This window comes from Trachemys scripta, chromosome 11 (assembly GCF_013100865.1).
Source record: "Trachemys scripta elegans isolate TJP31775 chromosome 11, CAS_Tse_1.0, whole genome shotgun sequence".
Taxonomy (NCBI): domain Eukaryota; kingdom Metazoa; phylum Chordata; order Testudines; family Emydidae; genus Trachemys; species Trachemys scripta.
In genome coordinates, this window is record NC_048308.1 from 11,386,487 (window position 1) to 11,411,060 (window position 24,574).

A 24,574-nucleotide genomic window follows, 5' to 3' on the forward strand; every position below is an offset into this window, starting at 1 on the left:
CATAAAGGATATCTGCCCTGCCAAGTTTTATGCAACCTGGAGCTCATTACAAATTAGTCAAGTTTTGGCCAGATTCAAAAAGCCTACTCATAAGCTTAAAGTTAAGCAAACCCTGGCAGGGAGGCAGGACTGACCATGGAACTAAATCATGCACAAGTGAAAACTACCTTAAAGAACATTCCACCAAATGATCGTCACTTACTACACTGTACTTGTGGTTAGAGATTTACGCATAAAGGTGGATGCTGAAGTTCTTGGAAGACCGTCAGATTTAATAAAAATAAATAAACCACCACGTTTCTATTACAAATACCACAAAGTGGTACCTGGCTTGGATTTTTCTCACTGGAACAGTCAGCAAGTTTTTTCTTGCCGGATGTTTTCTGGGGCTGACTCTAGAATGTTCAGGATCCTGGAGGGTAAGATGTGGGGCTAGCGGAGCCTAGCATAACTGTACAGTGCTAGAGTAATTATCTCCTCTTCTCTTTTTCCTCTCCTTCTTCAATCACTAAATCCTGTCTGTTTCCTCACTGAAGTCGACCCTGTTCCTCTCCACCACCATTGCCAAAACACTTGCAAAGTCCTCAGTCTTCACAGAATCATAGAATATTAGGGTTGGAAGGGACCTTAGCAGGTCATCTAGTCCAACCCCCTGCTCAAAGCAGGACCAGGGCCAGTGCAAGGAAGTTTTGCGCCTTAGGCGAAACTTCCACTTTGTGCCACCCCCCCCCCCCCCCCCCCCCTCTGCCAGCTCCCCGCCCCCCCTCCCCCCTCACGCGCCCCCCTCTGTGGCAGCTCCCCCCCACTCTGAGGCGCCCCCCCACAGCAGCTCCCGCCCTGGGGAGCCGTGCGGCAGCTCCCCACCCCAGCTCACCTCTGCTCCGCCTCCTCCCCGAGCACACCGCCCCTGCTCTAATTCTCCTCCCCTCCCAGGCTTGCGGCACCAAACAGCTGATTGGCGCTGCAAGCCTGGGAGGCGGGAGAAGTGATGCGGCTGCTGCGCTGGGAGAGGGAGTCTGAGCCGCACGTGTCAGCACACCGCTGGCAGCCCAACGCAGGAACACTGTAAAAAAAAATTGGGGGCACCGCTTTTTGCCGCCCTAGGCAACCGCCTAGTTTGCCTTAATGGTAGCACCAGCCCTGAGCAGGACCCATCCCCAGACAGACTTTTGCCCCAGATCCCTAAATGGCCCCCTCAAGGACTGAACTCACAACCATGGGTTTAGTAGGTGAATGCTCAAACCACTGAAACAGCATTTTGGAGAGTGCCCAGCCATTGGGCTATGGGATATTATGGTGTGGGTCTCTCTCAATGTCTCCTGCACTGTGTATAAATAATTAAATGTTTTTTAATCATAGAATCATAGAATATGAAGGTTGAAAGGTACCTCAGGAGGTCATCTAGTCCAACCCCCTGCTCAAAGCAGGACCAATTCCCAACTAAATCATCCCAGCCAGGGCTTTGTCAAGCCTGACCTTAAAAACCTCTAAGGAAGGAGATTCCACCACCTCCCCACGTAACCCATTCCAGTGTTACGCACAGTGATTTTCTAACACAGTGCAAGGGATTAGTTTCCAAACATCTGAGTGGATGATCTCCCATTCAGGGTTAAACCTTAGAAGAAAAACAACTTGCATGCACGTGGATTCCTGAAGGTCTGTAAATGGTTTCTGTAATTCATCTGCTTGTAGGATTTCATGCTACAAATCACAATGGAAATTGTGGCACAACTGCTTGCTAACATTTTGTCCCTGCCTTCCAATTTACATAAACAACTGGATTTAGTTCTTGTGCAGACGCCAACCAAGATGGGATCCACTGGTTATGATGACAGTTTTGCAAGCTTCACTGAGGCACGACCCAGTGCAGGTGCCACTCACGCTACTTTAGTTAAGATTGTTATTCAGTTATAATCTCCTTTGACATGCACAAACATAAGGGAACTCACTGTCCCTGCCTGCTAATCTAAATCAGACACAAACAGTAAAACTGTGAAGGTCACTTGAAATGGTATAGATCTCTGGTGAGTTATCATGATCAAAAGGCCGTGGTGAAGATGTGTGGGATCCAAGGAGGAAAATGAATGGTACTGTAAGTGCCTTTCCCAACCTGCTTCAAAAAACAAAGTCTGCACACTGCAAAGTCAAAAGACAACCCCTACTCTCCCCACCCCCACAGCCACCTTTCTATGATTGGGCTTTGTTAACAGTGAAATTAACAATAAAATAAAGTCCAGCTCAAACCTCCCCAAGGTGGGCTGCTCCTCGGGCTCCCCCCTTGTCACTACTTGGCCCGCACCCTAGATCCTCTCTCATGAGGGAGTCACTTTGGCCTCCCTTATATCCAGGTGGACTAACACCTATCTCAGAAAGTTAGTAGAACTTATGTAACCCTTTCCCCAGTAACACCTGTGAAATATCTGTGTGGGGTGTTTCAGCAAATGCTGCCAACCTGTTACAGGCAGGACATGGAGGGAGATCTCTGAATGAGGGAGCAAAGGTGAGAGAAGAATATAGAAACAGTGTTTAGGAGGGAGGATTGGGAGGAGGACAGGAAGTGGGAGGGAGTTGGAAGAAAAAAGAGCAGAGAGAGATGCAGAGCTGAATGGACTTGAGTGTCAGAGTTTCTACTAAATAACCCTAAATTCAGGGATAACTTCACTGTAACAATTCACTGTGGCCTGAAACTTGGTATAGGAGGCATAAGCGCAAGCGAGCTTTTTTCCCCCCTTAAGCCCACAAATGTTACAGGAGAAACTGCATTCAGCTATTGCTGAGTTGTAAAACAGAACAATTCAAAAGGGAAAGATGAGTTGCCAGGTAAGCCAGACTGGATGAAGCACAAACAAAATCTTTGCCAAACCAGAACTGAGATTCAAACAAGTTTTAACATTTTTCAAACGGCGTTGAGCAGACATCCCCGCACTTCCTGATTTGCTCTAGAAATACAAGAAACTCTGCTTTAAATCACATTTTCTGACAGGCACTGGTGGATTAATACTACGATGCTGGGGCCAGATCTACTAAAACTTGGCAACCCCTCCCCACAGACAGCAGTAGGTGTGGCATATGTTAGCTGAGTTAGGGTAACGTAATTCCCGGCTGCTGCCTGACACTGCTTTCCCTTGGACCATGCCATGATGGGACCTGCAGGGTTGAAAGAGGGTTCCTAGTGCATTTCCTCCTCCCCAGAGTGTGCACTAGCCATTGTTGGTTGGTTGCAACCAGCTTTGCGCCCTGCCACGTTCAGCATACAACTTGCTGCTGCACTCCAGGCCTCCAGCCACTGTATATGGATCCAAAAATCTTACTAAAAAGCCTGATCATGTGAGATTCCAAACCAAACAGTGCTGGACACATTTGGATCCGAACTACCAGAAGCTTTATGTAAAACAATATGTTAACACCTTTTGTGAGTCAACCCATGACTAGCACTAATTTAGGCTGCTGCTTTGCAGTCCATTAACCCCAAACCAAACTTCATAAACATAAATACAAACCAAGTTTGGAAGTGTTCGTTCATGACGCTATCGGATCACTGAAGGGAACGTAGTGGGATTAGCTCATACAAGCACGTGCACAGCAATTCTAGACACTACACAAAAGGCTAAGCAAGTGCCGGCTGGTGGATTGGGTTAGTCCATTTGCCACTCACCTCTGGAGTTCTGGGTTCAAATCCTAGCTTTAGGTTGTAAGTGAAACAGAGTCTGGTGATATCCTGGGTGCCCCACGAATAACGGCCTATGTCTCAAAGGTGTCATAGCATCAGGGCAAGAGTGCAAATCACTGCTTGGGCCTGGAAAAAGCAGCAGAGCTTTATTTGATTTAAATAAATCCTGATCGATCAATGCACGTGCGAGGACAAAATAGATCCATGACATAATTAGCACAGTGAGGCAAGGCCACGGAAGTACAGAGAAAGGTCTCCGGGGAAGACTGCACAGCAATTGCACAAGCTCAGCCCAGTAGTGCAGAGGTGCTCAGCCCCTTTCAAGCCCTACCTGAAGTCAAAAGGCTTTAAGGAAGCTCAATACTTCACAGAAGCTGCTTGAAGTCTTGGTAGGACTGGGGCCCACTGTGCCTGGCTCTAACCAATGTTAAGGCAGCCATGTTGCCAGACGTGCTAAATACACATTTGTCTTTACAGCAACAGGGAAGGAAAATAGGATTACTACATAATTTAGTTCTTAACTCTCAGTTCAACTCACACTTGTCATTAAAATACTTATTTTAGTATTATTTGTCGGTGTTCTTATTAAAACTAATTATGGTTGAGGCCACGTGGGGATACTCTGCAGATCTTGATGAAATGCAATTTTAGGTCCCAATGCTGCAAGCGGATTGTCACATCCACAGAGAACCCTATTCACTTCAAGAGTCCTACGTGCTAATGATGTCTCCCTTTACCCAGGCTGAGGCCTGAGTCCCGCAACGGGCCCCTTACAACACCTCACTGACTAACGTGAAAGATGCCATTCTAGGATAGGTATCTTGAACACTGCTAGATGAAATCAGAAACAAGACAGAGAGGATCTGATTGCTATTTTTTCCTATTCAAAGTGTACTAATGATAAAAGGAGAAGCTGGCAGTGTTTATTAGAAACCCAATTTCCCAGGCGGGTTATAAAGTAGGACAAACAATTTACTTCAGGCCCAAACACAGCAATCAAAAAAAAATAAATAAACAAAAAATAAAAAACAACCCTGCATCACTATTTTTCTTGTACAAAAAGAAACAAAAAAAATTGGAGGGGGGGAAATCACTGAATAGTTTTGAAAGAAAGAAAGAATGAATCCTGGTCTGAGATTTTTTTCCCTACACCCATAATAAGCAGGGCAAACCCAAAATGAAAGATTATATAAAGTCTGTAATTGAAGGAGAAAAAGCCACAGTTAAAACAATCTAAAAAGACCAAGCCCTGAGAAAGGCAATTTGGACTCCTTATCTTTTGATGGAAAAGAATGTGCTCCCTTAGATTAATGACGTGTTTACCCAAAAGGAAATCACCACCCTTCTGAAGCATTGACTGTTTGTTCCTTCCAAGTCACTGTTTTCTGATTCTGAACTGATCTCCCAAACCTCCTGTTTAAAGTCAACACACAATACAACTTCCTGTCAGCTATTGGCTGTGAGGGATCCCAGAATTAACCCTCTCCCGAAAGCTGCCAAAGGTTGGAAATTTACTGCACCTGTCGTTCTGGCCACTGCCAATGTCAACAAGGAGGAAAATGTGGTACTGTATTTAGGTCACACTTCAGTCAAGCTGTACTATGCACATGCAGTGAGACTGGGATTGCTCTAATTGCAGCCAGTGAAATTGTAGCAGGAGGATGAGTCAGCCCCCAATAAATATACAAATAGTTTTATGTAGAACGAACAAGTTAACAAGTGTGTAGACGGCCAGCGCTTTAAAGGGGAAAACACTCACTGTGCATGGTTTATGATGACTAAACAGAACATTCTTTGCAAAGTTTAAAAACACAGCATGCTGCATCTTTGCAGTTCAATGCAGGTTTCAATATACGGTAACACTTTAGATTTTGCGTGCATTTCTACAGCATGTCACCAGAGGATCTCTAAATGCTTGATCAACATTTAAATAAGACCCACAGCACCTTTCTGAGGCAGGTGAGATTATCACTATTCAATAGCTGGGGAAACTGAACTAATAAGAGGTTGAGTGACACCTGAGTAAATTAATTACCAAGCAGGGAACTCAGGCCTCTCGTTGTAACCACAAGGTCACTCTACCTCTTCATATTATATTCCCTCCAAGGATAATACATTAATATTTACAATATGAAGAACTGTTTATTGGATGAAGAAATAACTTAATATTAGTCAAAATAAAAGCAGGTTAAAATCCTATTGCTGTTTGCTGTCCAGTAGTAAGACCTTTAAAGGGATTTTATATTGGACAGTGTAGTGGTTCTGATGGATATTACTGAGACCTGGCTGGAGTGGAGGAATTGTTCACTCCGGGGTTTTCAGTAATTCAGCATACAAGGATGTCTAGGATAGAAGTATCCTGGGGTTGTCTGGGTGAGCACGAGCCTTGGGTAAAAACAGGGACTCGATGAATATCTGTCTCTTGTATGAGTAACAAAACTAAGCATTAGGATTGTCTCCCATTGTACCAACCCACACACACCTCAGAGAGTTTGGCAAGTTCATCTTGTTTGTGGCAAAGTCCCCATCATTTATTTTTCTTGAAGACCATGATGACTAGGACAGATGGGATTCAGATTCTTTAGCCATCAAACTCCACCAGTAAATAGACTCAACTCATTGCAGCCACCTAAAGAAGCCATTTATACTGGACCTGATCTTCTCTCTTAGCTTGGTTACTTCTTGGGTTGCACTGGCCCAGGAGCGGCACCAGGGTTTTTGCCGCCCTAGGCGGCAGCGCTCCTCAGAGCATTCGGCGGCGGGGGTCCTTCCGCTCCGCATCTTCGGGGCACTTCGGCGGCGGGTCCCGGAGCGAGTGAAGGACCCGTTGCCGAAGCGCCCCAAAGATGCAGAGCGGAAGGACCCCCGCTGCCGAATTGCCGCCGAGGGCAGCAAAATGCCGCTCCCAAAATCCTGCCGCCCTAGGCAACGGCTTAGGGTCGCCTAGTGGAAGTGCCAGCCCTGCACTGGCCCTACTGAGATATCAATCAGTAGTCTTCATTTCAATAAATGGTTACACTACTCAGACCCAGGACCAGCTCTAGGCACCAGCAAACCAAGCATGTGCTTGGGGTGGCACAATTCCAGGGACGGCAGTCTGGGTGGGGTTTTGTTTTTGTTTTTTTTGGCTTCGGCAGTTGTGCTTTCTGAGTTTTTTTTCCATGGGGCAGCAAAAAACCTAGAGCTGGCCCTGCTAAGATCTTCTGCTGAAAAGGTTCCGGCCAAGACTTAAAAAAGAAAAAAAAATTAAAAAGTTAGGCTCCAAATTTCCTATTCAATTTCCTAAATAAGTGACCTGATTTTCAAAATGCTGCATTCTCTGCCTCTCCCACTGAACTGATGGAAGTCAATGGAAGATGCAAGGTGCTCCATGCTTTTGAAAGCCAAGAGTCTATATTATCACCTTAAGCATGTACTAGCTCTGGTGAGCTCTGCGGTAATTCTGATGTCTATGCGCCCTTCTCTAAGCAGATGCTTTGAGAGTAGTGGAAGCTTATACTGAAATACTAACCATGGTCATTAACACACTGATACCTGTATGTTCTCGCCCTTGAAGAACACTGGGGTTTGAGAAGTAAAGAGATAAGGTCGGGATTAGAATGTAGGTGGAGAGAAACGCAGATCAAATGCTGCACTCCTCACAATACTATCTGAGCACCTCATGGACAATAATGAAACAAGCCTCACAACATCCCTGTCGATGTAGTTAATAGAGGTGGTTGGAACCTCAAATTTCCAGGGGAAAATCTGAAATTTCAACAACAAAAAATTGCTCTAAATAAGAACCAAAAACTGAAATTTCGAAATTTCCTGCAGAACAAAATTCTGAAATTTAATTTTGGAAACTTCAAAATGACATTTCATTTACATAAGGTCAGAAAATTATGTTTTAACTTTATTAACTCAAACTTATATTACATTATAGTTTATAATATAATTATGTCATTTTTGTCATGTCATAACATTATATTATATTGTGACCTCAGAATGTAATAGTGAACCATTTAAACTATTATTTTAAATTGTATTGTATATTGTTTAGTGTATATTTTATAAATTGGTACTGTAATTGGTAAAATAGTACTGTAATTGGTACTTTGTATTCTAACTGGCAATTGGTATTCTAATTGGTTTGGTAATTGGTACTTGGTTGGCTCAATTGGTATTCTAACTGGTCATTTGTAATTATTACTCTAATTAGTAATTGGTTTAGTAACTGTATTAATTTATTATTAATTATAATTAAATTATCATTATAATTATATTATATTTTCCACAGTGCAGATAGGAACCAAATGCCCCATGCACAGTTTTCGATCCATTGCTGATTGTAGGACAGGAAATCAAATTAAATAAGAGAGGCAGCTGGAGAAATAATTTAATATTTGCAAATTATTTTCATAAAGAAAATAAATTAAATTACTTAGGCAAGGCTGGGCCACAAAACAGTGGAGTCACCACTGGGATGAAACACTGAAGGAATGAAATCATGCAACATAAAAGATCTCATTAATTTAAAAACAATCTTTAGTCTACAAAAAAGAAAAAGTGATTTTGGTTTTATTTAATTGCCCCATTTAAACAGAATGAAGAGGAGGAAAGTAGAGATTATGGGACAGTAAACATTTCCCTTGAACTACTTAACCTTGTTTGGCTTCTATTACTAAATAGACTGCAGCTATAGAGAGAAACACGGGGTAGGGGGAACTATGTCAGAATTTATTTAAAAAAGCACAAGGAAAAATTATATCTGACACTATAGCACAAGTAGCGCTGACAGAGACAAGGAAGTTCAAAGCTGAAGTGGCAAATGCTGCCAATGTTATTTCCATGGTGACTAGCTATCGTTAGCATCTCCATACAATGACTGGTTTGATATATACTAATATAACAGTTATCATTTAACATAGGGCTTTCCATCCATCAGCCCCAAAGCACTTTATAAGGCAGGTAAAGCATTACCATCCCCAGTTTAGAGATGGGGAAGGGTGGGAGGGAGAGGTGAAGTGACGAGGCCAAGGTCACATATGTACAACGCGCTATATATTTATGAAGGAAGGGAAAAATCACCAGATACTGCTGGGGGGGTTTTCAGCAATACACAGATGCTTTTTAAAGTTTAGGGCCTTGATTATGTCACTTGGTGTGTATTTGCAGGGCCATACAGAGCCCCACTGATTTCAATGGGGTTCTGCCCATATGAAATAAATGGCTGAATCAGGGCCTAGTTTGGTCGATCCTGCAGTCCGTACTCATGTGTGTAGCTCTGTTGGATTCAATAGAGTGGGGCAGGCTATCCAGTAGGAAGTAAAAGAACATGAAAAATGGAGCATTCAGTGAAATTCAAAAAACAGACCTCCCCAAAAAACCAACACAGAGAAGAGAGAGAAGAATATGGACAGAGACGAAATTTCTGCAGACCTAATCGTTGGACTGCCCACCTGGGAAAGCATTAAATGAGTGAAGAGGATAAAGACAGATTAAAATGAAAAACAGGATTTAAGGGGAAAAAGAAGTGCAACTTGATAACCAGGATGAAAGAGGCCATAGGCAGAGAACAGTGAATGGAATTTACAGGCATATTTTGTCCCGCCCACTTTATCCACCAACTCCCATCCCATGAACAAAAGCAGAGATTAAGAATAAAGAAAGCAAAGCAAATTCCTGTTTTTCTAAATTTAAATATCCTCTTCGTACGACAGCTATTGTTAGCTGATTCAACACTCCTGGCTCCTTCTAAGGCTCTAACTGAGGTGTCTGAGTGGAAGTGCCAGTCCCACCTCTATGTGCAATAGGGCGACGACAGAAGTTCCTGTCAAAATTAACTAGGTAGCAGCACAAAGAACACCAGGAAAAAAGCTCGGTACCATCACCAACAGCCATTCCTTGGAGTCAGCCACAAACTCACCTCCTCTAGCGCAGTTATTAATCGTTTGTGTCACGGTAGCACGCAGAGCACCAGCCCAACGCAGGACTGCATGGCGGCAGGCACTGTATACAAACACACAATCGGAGTCCTTCCCACTCTCCCCTAAACAAAGAACAGCACATAGTGGTGCTGCCACAAGAGTGCAGCAGGGACTGAATTGTGACTCAGAGTCTCATAACTTGGTCCCTGGTACCTTCTCACTCCAGGGACGTAACTTGTGCCAGACCTGTGTCCTGGCACAACTTACTTCCCAGATGTACTGGTTCAGACGTGCATGTTGGAGGAGATGAAGTCAAGACTCTGCCCACTCCCTGCTTGCCCACTACCCACCAGGTGCCCCCTCTGTGCTGTGAGCTGAATGCAGGTAGCCCCTGCTCAGGAGTATAGGGGTGCCTTCTGTGTCCCTGTTCCCCCAGAAAGAGCACACCGACTGGCTCATGTCTGAGCCCAGACCCATCAAACCTCTCCTCAGGACACCGTTCCATTCACAGCTTTGTTCACATGAACCTTCAGACATTAGAAGTTGCAAACAAAGGTGCCATTAACCAGGGATATTATGAGAGGACACACTCATGCGGGCATCCAAACGATTGCCCTCTCTGCTCAATGTATAAAGGGATGTCTTGACTCCAGAGGATACCCATTAGCCTGGCCCTGGTGTGTGTCCCCCACTGCAATGCGACGTTACTGTGTCCCCACTGTTTCTGTGCTCGTCTGCGTGTGTCTGGGAGCATAACCCATGGTTCTTTGTGCTGAGATGCTCTAGGATTCTTTCCCAGTAACTTGTGGGAGAACTTTTCTGGCCTGTGGGAGGGCTACCAGCACCTGAGCGATTTAGCCTGCATCCTCATTGCAAAGTGGGTGGGTTCCAGCTCAAGTTAAAAGGGAGCCCAACTCTACTCCCCATGCCCAGCTGGGTTAGCTAGCCTGGGCTTAAAGAACCTCCAAGCCACAGGTTTTTGAGTGTAGACAGTAGTGGGCTTTGGGCTAAAACCTGGGTAAGAGCCCAGATTAACTCTGCAGTGAAGACATGCCCTGCATGGATCGTCAAGAAGATTAGTGATGAGACATGGGCTGTACTCCCTTCCCTGCTGTTCCCTCCATGAACTAATCCATTAGGCCATTACCCTCTCCTTCCTCAAAACACAATCCTGCCACAACCCCATGAGAAGTCAGTCAGCCTCTGACGGCTAGATGGAGGGGCAGCTGGAAAAAGTACATATTTAGTTTGATTATATGTAGTTTAAAAAAATCAAATGTGTACATGTATATAAATCACTGCAACAACTGTATATACTTGCTTGTAGCCTCTCACAACCTCCCATTGTTATCACCATCTATTTGTAGTATGGTAGAACTCACAACCCACAATCAAGGATCAGGGCCCCATTGTGCGAGGGACCGTACAGACAAACAACAAGGAAGACTGGCCCTGACCCAGAGAGCTCCCAACGTACATGTCAGGCAGGACACAACAGGTAGATGAAACAGAGAAATAGGGTGGATGGATTTGAAGGATGAGGTGACAAGAAAGCAGAGCTGAGAAGAGCAGAAGTCACAGGTGCTACTAGTCTAACCAAAGCCAGGGAGGAGTGATTTACAGGCATTTTTTAAATATATATATATATTTAAACAGTGAGGGTGACTAAGTACTGGAAAACACTTCCACAGGAAGTGGTAGATTCTACACCTCTTGAAGTTTCCAGATCAAGACCGGATGCCTTTCTGAAAGACATGCTTTAGCCAAACACAGGTTTTGGGCTCACTACAGGCCTGACTGGAAGAAATTATATGGCTTGTGTCCAAGCAGATGATCTGATCTGATGGTCCCCTCCGGCCTCAAAAATCTATGAATGCTGGCAGAAGCAAGTTTTAAGGGAGGGTTTAAATGAAGAATATGATGGCTGCCTTAGGAATTTTGATGGAGAACTTTTTCCAGGCTTGGGAGATGGCACTGGAGAAAGTGCTGAGGTTTTTGAGGACCAGGGGACAGGTGGCCCATCAAGGTTGGCACCACTGGCAGAGCGAAGGCAGGGGCTGATAGCTAAGTGTGATAATAGAATGAACAGATAGGGGGCGGCTCACTTTGCATCTGAGTTCTACTGTAATATCAATATTTAATTACTAATAGTCTTTTGCACAGATGGTTGGGTGCTTTTATTTCATTTCTCTCACCTTATTTTGCCTAAACAGACATTGTAGGTGAAATCCTGGCCCCATGGATGTCAGTGGCAAGACCCCTAGGGACTTCTGTGCAGTCTGGACTTCACCCATCTCTGAGCAACTATTCCTAAACATGGCCTTTTGGTATTTTTAAGGGGAGAAATCCAAGTCAAAAGAAAGTCACTCACCAGCAGCACTGTTATATAAGGCCCTGATCCCGCTGAGGACCCTCAAAAGCAGCACAGTCCAGCAGATAAGGCACTGGAGTCAGAATCAGAAACCTTAAGTTCTATTCCCGGCCCCGCCACTGACCTGCTGTGCGACCCTGGGCATGTCCCTTCACCTCACAGTGTGTCAGACAGATTCGATGATCACAAAGGTCCCTTCTGCACTCAAAATGGATGAACGTCATCTACTGAAATCAGTGGGAAATGATGGCACACGGCACCTTGCAGGAGGTGCTTGAAAGCTCACAGGATTGGGTCCATAAAGAGCAGCTTGTTGTAATAAATCTTTGTCTGTGTGTCACCCTACAGACACCATCACAACAAAACACTGAGTGTTGTTTAATACAATCAGAGCAGTGGCTGTGCATTGGGGGCTGGAAAATGAGCAGAGACAGATGCAGGCTCCAAACCTGTATAGGAGTGGGAGGGTCCAAGTGTGATAACCCCAGCCCCTCAAAAAAGTTATGGATCAATTTAAAAAAAAAAATCTTTCTTTAAATACTTACTTCAGAGACTATACAGACCTGTGTAACCTTCCTGTCAGTATCTAAACAAGGATCTTAACAATGTTATCACTTTTTAAAACACATCTATACTTCAGTTCCTATCCCAGACAATTGGCAGGTAACCAGTTAATAAATTCCTTCGCCAGACTGTTGAATAGACTGGCCTATGGTCAAAAGTGATGTCACACCGATTCAATGTGCTATAATTGGAAAAACCTGGGTAAAGCAACCGTGTGTGTTTTAATAAATAAAGATCGCATTAGAAGTCTCCTGCTTTATTCACCATTGTGTCTACCTTGTTCAGTAGCAAAGTGGGATTTTCTGTTGCCCTTTCTTCAGTGATTTCTACTCAGAATTTGATGCCAATTTCCAGATGTGTTTCAAACCAGGAAGTCAGCAATCAGGCTGGATAAAGCCTGTGGGATTAGCTACACATCAGCATCTGACACACACATCCTTCCTGTACCTCTCTTTCAAAATGGGGCACGCCCCTTACACCCAAAAAAAAAAAAAAAAAGCCCATGTAGAGAAAAAGGGTTATTTTATTCTTTGATTTTTTTTATTTATTTTTGTGATCATTTCTTTAAAAAAAACAAAAAAAACAGTCCACCAAAGCCCCTGAGACACCATTTTAAGGATCTTTACAATGATGGAATGTTTATACAACAGAGAACTTGATTTGACGGTGGTAGGTTCCCTCTCTGCGAAATGGCTCATGAGAGGCTCCCCTCCTCTTATAGCTACCAGCTGCAGTGCTGCTGACTAACAAACGTCCTTCTCCCGGTACTGTTACAGGAAGCCCAGGGGATAAAAAGCCTTCAAAGAATTCGCCCTTCGAAGAAAAGGGAGAACAAACGTTTTTTCCAGGTTTTGCAAAGCTAGTTTCAAAATACTAAAACCAAAATGAGTGACAACAGGGATGTGCTTTATCTGAAGAATAACTCCAAAGAGAATTATCCTAACAGTGATACATTGGGAAATAGCAATAGGATAATATATTGTGTTTAGGTAGCACCTCAGCTGAGCACCTAAAAGCACTTTCAACCCCACCACTAATGTCTCACAGCATCTCTTAGAAGTGAAACCTCATTTTACAGATGGGGAAAAGCCACAGGCCTTGATCCACCCTAGCACTGTAGGGTCCTATCCACAGAGAGGTTAAGTGACTTGCTCAAGGTCACACAGCGAAGTTGGCGGCAGAACCAACTCCCAGTCTGAAGTTCACACCACTAGCCCATGCTGGGTTTAATTATGTAATTTGCAGTCACAGCCAAAGAGAACACTGAGAACAAAGAGAACACATTTTCTTTTAAAGGAACATTAGACGTTTAAAAATTGCAAAGCAACAACCATTTCTATGTAAACTGCTATTCTTTTTCATCTCAAAAAAGGAACAAAGCATGACAAAATTAACACCAGACCTCCTCTCCTCCAACCCCGCGCTCCCTCAACACCAATCCCTTTTATTTACTCCCTCAGTAGTTCTGTTTTCACAGAATACCTGAAAGCAATTGCCAAAACAGGAAAACAGGCGCCTATTTGAAGGGAGTATTTGGGAGTAACCCTCCACGAAAATTACTAGAGATAGGCTAGGAAAATAAAAGTAGGGCATTAACAGCGGCCTTATCTTCTTTTTCCATGACTCTAATGTTCTATGCATAAAGGCCAAAAGGCTTTGCATATTGTTCTGAAGAAGTGATCACGTATACTGCAGTAGTCTTCTATCTTTATCGTTTATTTTTTGTGGGTAGCAAATAGAGATGAATATTGAAATGTATGATCCCAAAGCAGTAAATATTCAAATACAAAGGACAAAGGCAAAAAAGAAAATGGTGTTCAATGTATTCAACTATATAACAATACTGTCACAAACACAAGTCCTTATTAGGGGGTCAAAGGGCACCAGGACTTTCTGGTGCTGAGGCATGTATACTGGACTCAGTAAAAATAACACAGTGTCCAGCTAGCAAGATAATATGGCTATTTTTCACTCCCTAGCACAATAAGGTTCTCCACTTTAAGCAAGCCCCATATTTTATTGAAGCAGATGTTCATACAAGGACCATGGGATCCAAATTTTCAGAAATGACTAGTGATTTTGGGTGCCCAACCTGAGATGCCTTAAAGGGGCCTGATTTTCAGAAAGTTCTAGTCACTTCTGGAAATTGAGGCTCTAGTGACTGTACCATGGAGCAGCTATAGAAAGCCCTGCCGCTACCAAAGAAAATGGAAGAGTGACATCGCTAGCAACACTCAGCAAAGCACTGGTATCAGTTGCATGGGAAAACTCATATACCTCCCACCATTATCTTCCCAGTCATTCATATCTAGGCAAGGAGCTTGATACAGATCAGTTGATATTCTTATTGGTTCTCCTTCACTGCATTATTTCTCTCAATACTGGTTGTTAGTGCTCTTTCAGCGACATCTGAAATACACAGAGACACTTTCTGCCATCTCACATTACATCTCATCTTTAATTTGCTGCCCACTGTCACTCCAGGATCTTGCAGCATTACTAATTACCTGGTATTACTGTCCTCAGTGGGGACTGCAACATCTCCCTACTTAGTAACCTATGGACTAAGTAATTATGCTAACCCATTGTGAAAATTCTCAGCCTACATTTCTTACCCTGATAAAGGGAATTAATGAATGGTTAACTGTTCTTGGGCTGCAGTTCACATCAGTGTGAGCAGGGGTCAGACTTTAGCATTGTGGGGCTGGGCAGGGCTATTTGCTGACTCGCCCTGGCAACCAGACCAGCTGCAGCTCAGGGCTATAAAATCCTGAGGGGTTCTCTGAGGAAGTGCAGCAGAGAAAACCCCTTTTATACAAGTACAGTCCTGCCTCAAAAATCTAAAAATAAGGGCAAGCCACAGGAAAGGAGTGAGTTTTTGGACAATATCCTATTTAATAGCTGTTTGTGTATATGTGTCTGGGGATGCGTTTAGGGAAGGGGAGTGGGGTGAGGGGGAAGAGGCAGGGGACTCTGTCCAAGCAGAATGAAATAAAGACACTAGTTTAAGTATTGCTTTATGACTGAACTCCTTGGGGGAGAATTGTATGTCCCCTGCTCTGTTTTACCCACATTCTGCCATATATTTCATGTTATAGCAGTCTTGGATGATGACGCAGCACATGTTGTTCATTTTAAGAACACTTTCATTGCAGATTTGACAAAATGCAAAGAAGGTACCAATGTGAGATTTCTAAACATAGCTATAGCACTTCACCCAAGATTTAAGAATCTCAAGTGCCTTTCAAAATCTGAGAGGGACAGGGTGTGGAGCATGCTTTCAGAAGTCTTAAAAGAGCAACATGCCAACTACCAGGGCCGGCTCTGGCTTTTTTGCCGCCTCAGGCAAAAAAGCCTCCCACTGCCCCCCGCTCCCCAGCGGGGAGCGCGGCAGGGGAGGGCGCCAAGCCCGGCCGCGGCCCTGCTCTCCCCAGCCGGCCGGAGCGTCGGGGGAGGGTGGCGAGCCTGCCGTGGCTCCGCTCTCCCCGGCGGCCAGAGCGCCGGGGGGAGGGCAGCGAGCCCGGCCGCGGCCCTGCTCTCCCCGGCCAGCCGGAGCACCGGGGGAGGGCGGCGAGCCCGGCTGCAGCCCCGCTCTTCCCAGGTGAGCGCCGCCCCCCTCCAGGTGCCACCCAGGGCCGGCTCTAGGCACCAGCAAAACAAGCTGGTGCTTGGGGCGGCACATTTTTAGGGGCGGCATGGCCGGCACCAGAATGCCGCCCCTAAAAATGTGCCCCGGCCGCCCTAACTCACCTCCGCTGCTGCTGCCACGGCACGCGAAACAGCTGATTCACACGCCGCTACTCGCCCTCCCTCCCAGGCTCTCAAGCCTGGGAGGGAGGGGGAGCAGCGGCACGCGAATCAGCTGTTTCACGCGCCGCGGCGGCTCGGGGTCTCCCCCTCCCTCCCAGGCTCTCAAACCTGGGAGGGAGGGGGAGATCCCGAGCGGCCGTTTCACGCGCCACTGCTCCCCCTCCCTCCCAGGCTTGGGAGCCTGGGAGGGAGGGGGAGAAGCGGCGCCTGCGCCGTGGCCACTCGGACTCTCCCCCTCCCTCCCAGGCTCTCAAACCTGGGAGGAGGGGAGACTCCGAGTGGCCACAGCGCGGGCGCCGCTGCTCTCCCTCCCTCCCTCCCTCCCTCCCTCCCAGGCTTGAGAGCCTGGGGGGAGGAGGCAGGGCTGGGGATTTGGGGAAGGGGCAGAGTTGAGGCGGGGCCAGGGCTGGGGTAATTAAAGAACGGGGGGGGGGGGGGGCGCAAAATTGTTTTTGCTTTGGGCGGCAAAAATCCTAGAGCCGGCCCTGGTGCCGCCCCAAGCACATGCTTGGAGGGCTGGTGCCTGGAGCCGGCCCTGAAACTACAGAACCCGAACCACCAAAAAAGAAAATCAACCTTCTGCTGGTAGTATCTGACTCAGATAATGAAAATGAATATGCATTGGTCCACACTGCTTTGGATTGTTATTGAGTAGAACCCGTCATCAGCATGGATACATGTCCCCTGGAATGGTGGTTGAAGCATGAAAGAACATCTGAATCTTTAGCACATCTGGCACATAAATATCTTGCGATGCCGGCTATGACAGAGCCATGAGAATGCCTGTTCTCACTTTCAGGTGACATTGTAAACAAGAAGCAGGCAGCATTATCTCCTGCAAATGTAAACAAACGTATTTGTGTGAGCAATTGGCAGAACAAGAAGTAGGACTGAGTGGACTTGCAGGCTCTAAAATTTTCCATTGTTTTATTTTTGAATGCAGTTTATTTTGTACATAATTCTACATTTGTAAGTTCAACTTTCATGATAAAGAGATTGCACTACAGAACTTGTATTAGGTGAATTGCAAAATACTATTTCTTTTGTTTTTTACAGTGCAAAAACTTGTAATCAAAAATAAATATGGAGCACTGTACACTTTGTATTCTGTGTTGTAACTGAAATCAATATATTTGAAAATGTAGAAAACATCCAAAAATATTTAAATAAATGGTATTCTATTATAGTTTAACAGTGCGATTAATCATGTGATTAATTGCAATTAATTTTTTTAATCACTTGACAGCCCTAATAATAATAATATTTTTAAATGAGTGTCCAGGGCATCCCTTATTACTGGATGAGCATTCACGTAGACTATTAAAAATCCAAAGAAAAAATATATAACACTTCCGTATTTCCAAAGTGCTGTGCAGACAATAACTAGTCCCTTTAGCAAGCCTATGAGATGGAGAAATATCATAAGTACCACCATCCCCATTTTATAGGTGGGCAAACTGTGGCCCAAACAGGTTGCGTGACTTGCCATATGTCATAAAGATAATAAGCGTCAGAGTCAGGATTAAAACTCAGAACAACCTGAGTTCCAATCCATGCTCATTCCCTAGACCAGTGTGTCTCACAATACCTCTCTCTTGCCCTCGGTACCTAGCTTACTGGCCTGTTACATACTCACACTAGCCTCACGTGACCAAACTTAGTAGCCTGCCGCAACAGATCTAAAACTCCAAAAGGTTGATTATACACAAATATTGAAGATGTAAGATACTGATCAAGAAGACAAAGATTGTAAAATACTGATCAAGGGCGGAAGTAATTCTTGAGACTGGTATTTTGCCCAAAGCCAAGGACAATTTATTTGTCTTTAAACCACCACACACTTCCCTTCCCTCAAAACCAGGCAGCATTAATTTGATTTCTTGCATAGCTATTGCCTAGCTGAACAGGGTCCTTCTATTTGCAGTTACAAAATCATTTATTAACCAACAGAACGTGTGAAAAAGATCAGCTGGGTTTATCAATATCTGTATTTATCATCTGTAAATCATTAGATGTTGCCTTGTAGGAAAGGCTTCGTGTAAACAGATACAATCAAGGCTAATTTATCTACGCCACTTTAAAGGAAGTGCTGGAAATCCAGACAGAGCGGGTGATACTTTCCAAAGCCCTAGTGCTTACAATCAGGGCTGAGATACCACTCAGAGGCCTTCGGGGGTAATGCAGGACTTCCCAATGAATACACTTTTCAGGCAACTAAAAAAAAAAAGAAGTCTCTCATATAAAAAGTTATTTGTAAATCACACAAATGAAGACTTCTCAAAACAAGCATTAAGCCAGTAGATATAGTCTGCACACTTGGGGGGGATAGGGAGCTTGGAATGAAATGTTGGGACCCACATCTCCCACCCTGAGTCACAATCAGCCTTAAGACACTTTTCTTCTCCTCAAGTAGGCCACAGATCTACTGTAGATTCCATACTGCTGAACTGGGTACCTCCCATCCACCTCCCTTCCTTTCTTCTCTCTCTTTTCTATCAGATAAATTCACATAAGGAAAACTAATAAAGGAATAAAAAATTCCAGCTGTAAAGTTGGGCATGTTTTCTCTTTCTCTCTATTTCTTATATTCTTCCTTTTGTTCTCTCCTTCCAGTTCCATATTCGTCCTCCTGCTATAAAGTACGTCTACACTTCAAAGGAAGATCAGTGGCAGCAAGTATCAGAGCTGGATTAACTGACTCAGGCTTGTGCTACAGGGCTAAAAATAGCAGTGTAGACATTCGGGCTTAGGCAGAAGCTCAGGTTCTGAAACCCAGCAAGGGCTTGGGTCTGAGCCTGGGCTCCAGCCTGAGCGCCTCTGGTTATGTCTACACTGCAGTTACACACCCGCAGCTGGCCCATGCCAGCTGACATGGGCTCGTGGGGGTCAGGCTAAGGAGCTGTTTAATTGTGGTGTAGACGTTGGGGCTTAGCCTGCAGCCCGAGCTCTGGGGCTCTCCCGCTTCACGGGGTCCTAGAGCCCAGGCTCCAGCCCGAGCCTAAACATCTACAATTAACCACACCTTAGCCCATGCCCCTTAGGTTAAATACATTGCTATTTTTAACCCTGTAGCATGAACCTGAGTCAGCTGACCTGGGTCTTTTTTTGTAGTCTAGGCAGACCCATAGTCTCCCTCTCTCTTACGTTGTATCTATTTTTTCCTCTTTATTAAAAAAGGATAGCTAGTTTTAGGCCCAGTTCCCCTCTACTCAAGACAAGTTAATTGAACAGTGAACAACTCTGGAATCCTCCTAATGTTTTCTTTAGTTATATAGCACAGACTCCTTTATTCTTGAAAAGTACATTAACTTAATTTTCTGTACCTGGCACAACGTGCCTCAATTTACTTTTCTTTCCAAGCATCAGTTGAGTGATAAAGCAGGTTTAATTTTGCAACACTTATTATGATGAAATAAAAAATTGTTTTCCCAGAGCATCCTACCTACAAAGAATCATAAAATGCTTTCTCTCGGGTCTAAGTCTTGTGCCTGTGACATCAGAACACTGCTTGCTATCAGCATTGCAAGCACAAAACAGCTTGATGTGAAATTTTCTCAAACCAGCTGGGCTATGAATATTTACAAGGTGACATCTTCCCATCCCTGTTCCAGCAGTTATATTTTGTTTAATGTTGAAATCAAAACTAAGGACAACGAAAAATGGACTTTGTCCATTTATTAAAAGAACATTGGTGCATTTGGGAATGGAGGGAAATCAAAGATAAAGTGACACCTTCTGTTTATTTGGATAATTGCACTTTTTTGTGGTCAGTGTCACTTAAGCATTCATGCACTCCTTTCATTGCGATCTATCACATTATGCAATATGCTTCTATGACCCCCAGCTTAGAGGAAATCGCAGGGTTAACATTACTCCATACTGTGGGGTTATTATTAAATGCAGTGATGTCTGTCTCCAACCCTGGACCACAATCAGCCTTAAGAGACTTTCCTTATCCCAGAAAATATTCCCCTCCTTAACTAGGCCACCCGTGATCCTGAAAATGTCTTTGCTTGTAAACGGATCAATATTTGCTTGAACATAAGACCAATTGTTACTAAACGTGGTGCATTTCAGTGCAAAAAGCTACAAAAAGAGAGGATGGATATTGAAGTCACAATGAAGTGCCAAAAGTTTTCAAATTTCAAGCATTTTGGATATTCTTGCCATTATTTCATTCAGCTCCAATAGCAATTGCTGATTATGACGACTAAGGGCATATCTAAAAAGAACCTAAACAAAATTTTCAAAATTATTCTCCAAATACGTATCGGGTTTTTACATTATAAGTAGAATATTTTCCTGGTGACAATTATTATTCTTATTTATTATTTGTTTTACGGTAACCCATTGGAGCCTCAGTCATGGACCAGGAACCCTTTGTTCTAGGTACTGTAGAATCAAACACAGAACAAAAAGATGGTCTCTGCCCCTAGAGAATTTACAATCTAAGACAAGTGACAGAAGGTGGATATAGACACACACACTGGGTAGAGGGGGGGGACACAAGGGGAAAAAATGAGATAATATTGCCCGTACTGTCTAAACTGTTTGATGTGCTGTCATGCAATTCATTATAGGCTGACAGTTTTATTTTTTAAAGGCCATTACAGGCATCAAACTGATAAGAAAAACTTCTTAATGTAAATTTGTTATCCTTAATCTTTATGGATACAACTCTTTTAAAAACGGGTTCATTGGACATAGCACTCTGTCTGTGCAGGCAGTTTTCTATTGTTAGAAAGCTTTCGGAAACTAAGAACTCAATAAAAGGTTATAGCCAGTACTTTTTAAAGTAGTTACCTAAATTTAGGCAGCAAAGTTAGGCACCTATGGTCCCAACCCTGCAAACACTGGTACCTGTGTTTAGGGATGTATCCTAGGCTGGGTCTACCTCTATCTTCGGCTGCAGCTTACGTCAACCTAATTATGTCAGTGTACAAACTACAACCTTGTCCCGCCGATGTAAGTGCCTTATTACACCGACATCATAACTCCAACTGCACAAAAGGCGTAGGGCTTATGTTGAAGTTAGGGTGACACCGTGTCTGTGTAGACACTGCGTTACTTGCATCAGCTGTTGGCTCTCAGCATCCCCCAACACTGTCCCTCTTCAGTAGGTGGAAGTGCTCCTGGTAAGGATGTGCACCTCCAACAGAAGGAGGATTATGTGGACATCAGCCACTGCAGTAATTACTGCGGTGGCTGTAAGTCGACCTATGTTCAGGCTGTAGAGATGCCCTACATGTTTGCAGAATAGGGGCTCTGGTTAGGCGCCTAACTTTAGGGATCCACCTCTAGAAGTTTTGGTCTATATTTTTATCCAGCTTTTAAATTCACAGAATCATAAATTAAGGGGAAAACAAAATTTAATGCATGTTAAATACTGTTGCAACTGTAAACATGAAGTATTCATGAAATTTTACCTGGATCTAGGTGCGTGAATGATCCAATGACAAAGTCCAGCGTAGAAACAGCCAGCAGGAAGAGCAGTAACAGTTGGAGACGGATTATCCATTTAACACCAGCCAGGTTAATTCCAAGCAGACCTAGTAAGACTGCCAGTGAAATGCCTCTAACTGCCCAAGTGCTACTGAAACCCAGTAAGTCGGAGATGGATTCCGCAAACCCGGTGATGTACATAGCACCTGCAACACACTGAATGACATTTAAACATAAACACCCCACCCCCAGCGCAAGTACTGCCTAACATGCCTGAACAGAAGGATGGCTCAGAGGATTGGTGGCAAGATGCGGAGTATTTCACCCGTTAGTTTCAGCCAGTCCAGGATGGTATTGACTGAAGGTTGTTACCATCTGATGGCTGCACCATGGTGGATCTGAGAGGAGTCCGGTTATCTCAGGCAAGTCCCTGCAGGACAAGCGCCACATCACAATTTGCACCCTTGTTAATGTAATACCCACCCACTCAGGGTGGTGTTCTGTCCCCCTCGAGTGGTGGCTAGGCCACCCATAGAGATTGCTATGGCCTTCAGTAACAAAGCTGGGCTTTTAGCTCAGGCAATAGAGGCTCCTTGTCCTGGATTTGATGTCCACTGCCAATGACCCACCCACAGCCAAAGCGTAACTTTAGCAGAGTGGCTGAGGATTCCCTGGGCCAAACATTCACATGGAGACTAAACACAAGAATGAGGTATGTTGGCAGGATAGTGTAAGAAAGTTTGGACCTGTTCCGTGGGTAAATAGGGGACTTAGGGCTCTGAGACTGTCAAGCTACCTACCTTTTACCAGCTCTAAAATGCACCCTTTTTTAAAGCAACAGAATAAAACTCACCCCAGAGACACTGAGCATCTCCTGAACAATACTCTGAAGTGAAAGAAAATACGTTTGCCCAAATAAGAGCACATCTCTGTAATTTCTTGTTTTTTGTTTCTTTCTGTGTAGCACCTGCTTGGAGAACGACTGATTGCTTCCCACTTTATTGTTTTCAAGGTTTTTAACTCAGTATTTAGTTTGGATTTAAAGTTTGCTGTTCCACCGGTTCCCTGTCTCTTTACTGGAACATAGCCTGCACTTCTGATAAGCGTGTATTGTGCAACTCAAGTTCCATGAGCTCTGGGGAGAGCAGTTTATTTTTCTTGATGCAGAGAAGGACTTGTGTTCTTCACTGGATGTGTGTGTGTCTGCAGAAATGGAGTTCCAAAGCTCAGAGAAGTGTGTGCAGGTTAAGGCTTACGATTCTTGCCATAGAGAAGATACAAACCCAAGCAATCCTTTCCCTGCCAAACCAAAGTGGCACTACTGGATTCAAAGAAGAAGGCGGGGGTTGGGAAGAGAGAGGACTATTATTCACCGTATAACTCTCTAAACTAAAACTTCCCGCCTTCCTATTATATCTGACATTTCAGCGACAATCCTTTTCAACGTGCAGCTGATACCAAGGGTCACATTTCTAAAGTCAGGCCTGGGCAGTTACGTGTGAACATCAGTGTGCACCAAACGTATGGGTTCAAAAAAACCAATGTATGCACATTCAGGTGTTACAAATTGGTGGCCCATATGGGTATTTGAACTGCTGTGGACTTCTCAAGTTTAGGATGAACTTCCTCAGCCAGGGTGAGTGTGTAATCTATATTGACACAGCATGGCTCTTTGTCCCCCTCTAATGGTCAGGCCATGTATACAGCTTTGAGTTAACCACTATCTTCTGACTAATGGTCCTTGTCCTTTAGTCCAAGCAGTAGAGGCTCATGCTTTTAGATCCAGTGGTCCCAGGACAAATGACCCAATCTGGTTAGTTAGTCACAAAGAGCACAATCCAACTCCCAGGGAAGTCAATCAAAAGACTTCCATTGACTTCAACAAGAGTTAAATCAAGCCCTTAGTAACTAGTGATTAACAGACCATAGATCACATCCTTTGCTGGGGTAAATCAGCACTGCTTTATTGACTTAAGTAGAACAATACTGATTTCCACCAACTTAGCGTCTGTGCATTCATGGACAGGTATTTCCAGGCAGACAATGAGTGCTCGCAATGCATCCATGTAATTGCACATGCTTAGTTTTGAAAACTTTGCCCTCAATATGTATGTTTAATACAGAGAACTTCTAAAAGTATAATTTATGAAAGGACATCTAGTGTCGTGATGGGATATTCACAAAAGATTGCATTTGAGACTTGAAAAGAAAAGTAGAACCTGACTCGAAACAAAATGCATTAGCCTGAAAAGTCTAATACAAGAAAGAATCCTGAAAGCACAGAGAAATGCCATATAGCTGTTTGCAGGGAGCACTGCAATTTAGGATTTCAGGGTTCTTTTCAATTGATTAACACCAGTTTTTGGAAGGAGTTAAATAGGATCCTTCTACTTTCATAACAAGGCCAAGTAAAAGGAAACAGTATATATATTGCAAAGGATAATTCAGAGAGTGGAGAGAAAGAAGGAGCTGCTGCGAGTCTCAACACTATCAGAGGCCTTGAAGCAACAGCCTGTCTTTCCTTCGATAAACCCTACCTTCGCCAGAAGAATGAAATATTTCTACGCATATAAAGATATTGCTATTGATATTGTTCCCATGACCAGCACCTCAGGACAGCAGAGAGAATTCAGACTGTGTCAGAGATGGCTCCATACATGGGGAGGAAATCATTAGCCTCCTCATTAGCATTCCCCCTGTTCAAACATGACAGGACTGATCTGTACTCTTTGATGTATTGCTGTAGATGAGTGACAACAAGCCTGATCATACTGAGAGGAATGGAATTATATGCCTACAACTCTGCTT

The 24,574-nt window shown here is 44.0% G+C and overlaps 1 protein-coding gene across 3 annotated transcripts in view; it reads right to left on the reverse strand.

The window, feature by feature from the left end:
• Positions 1–24,574, reverse strand: part of SLC12A8 (solute carrier family 12 member 8) — an 88,288-nt gene that overhangs the window by 48,921 nt on the left and 14,793 nt on the right. For all 3 annotated transcript variants that reach the window (XM_034786255.1, XM_034786257.1, XM_034786256.1), the window contains one exon: positions 21,751–21,982. In XM_034786255.1, the coding sequence (XP_034642146.1) occupies positions 21,751–21,982 (232 nt within the window). The remainder of the gene's footprint in view (positions 1–21,750; positions 21,983–24,574) is intronic.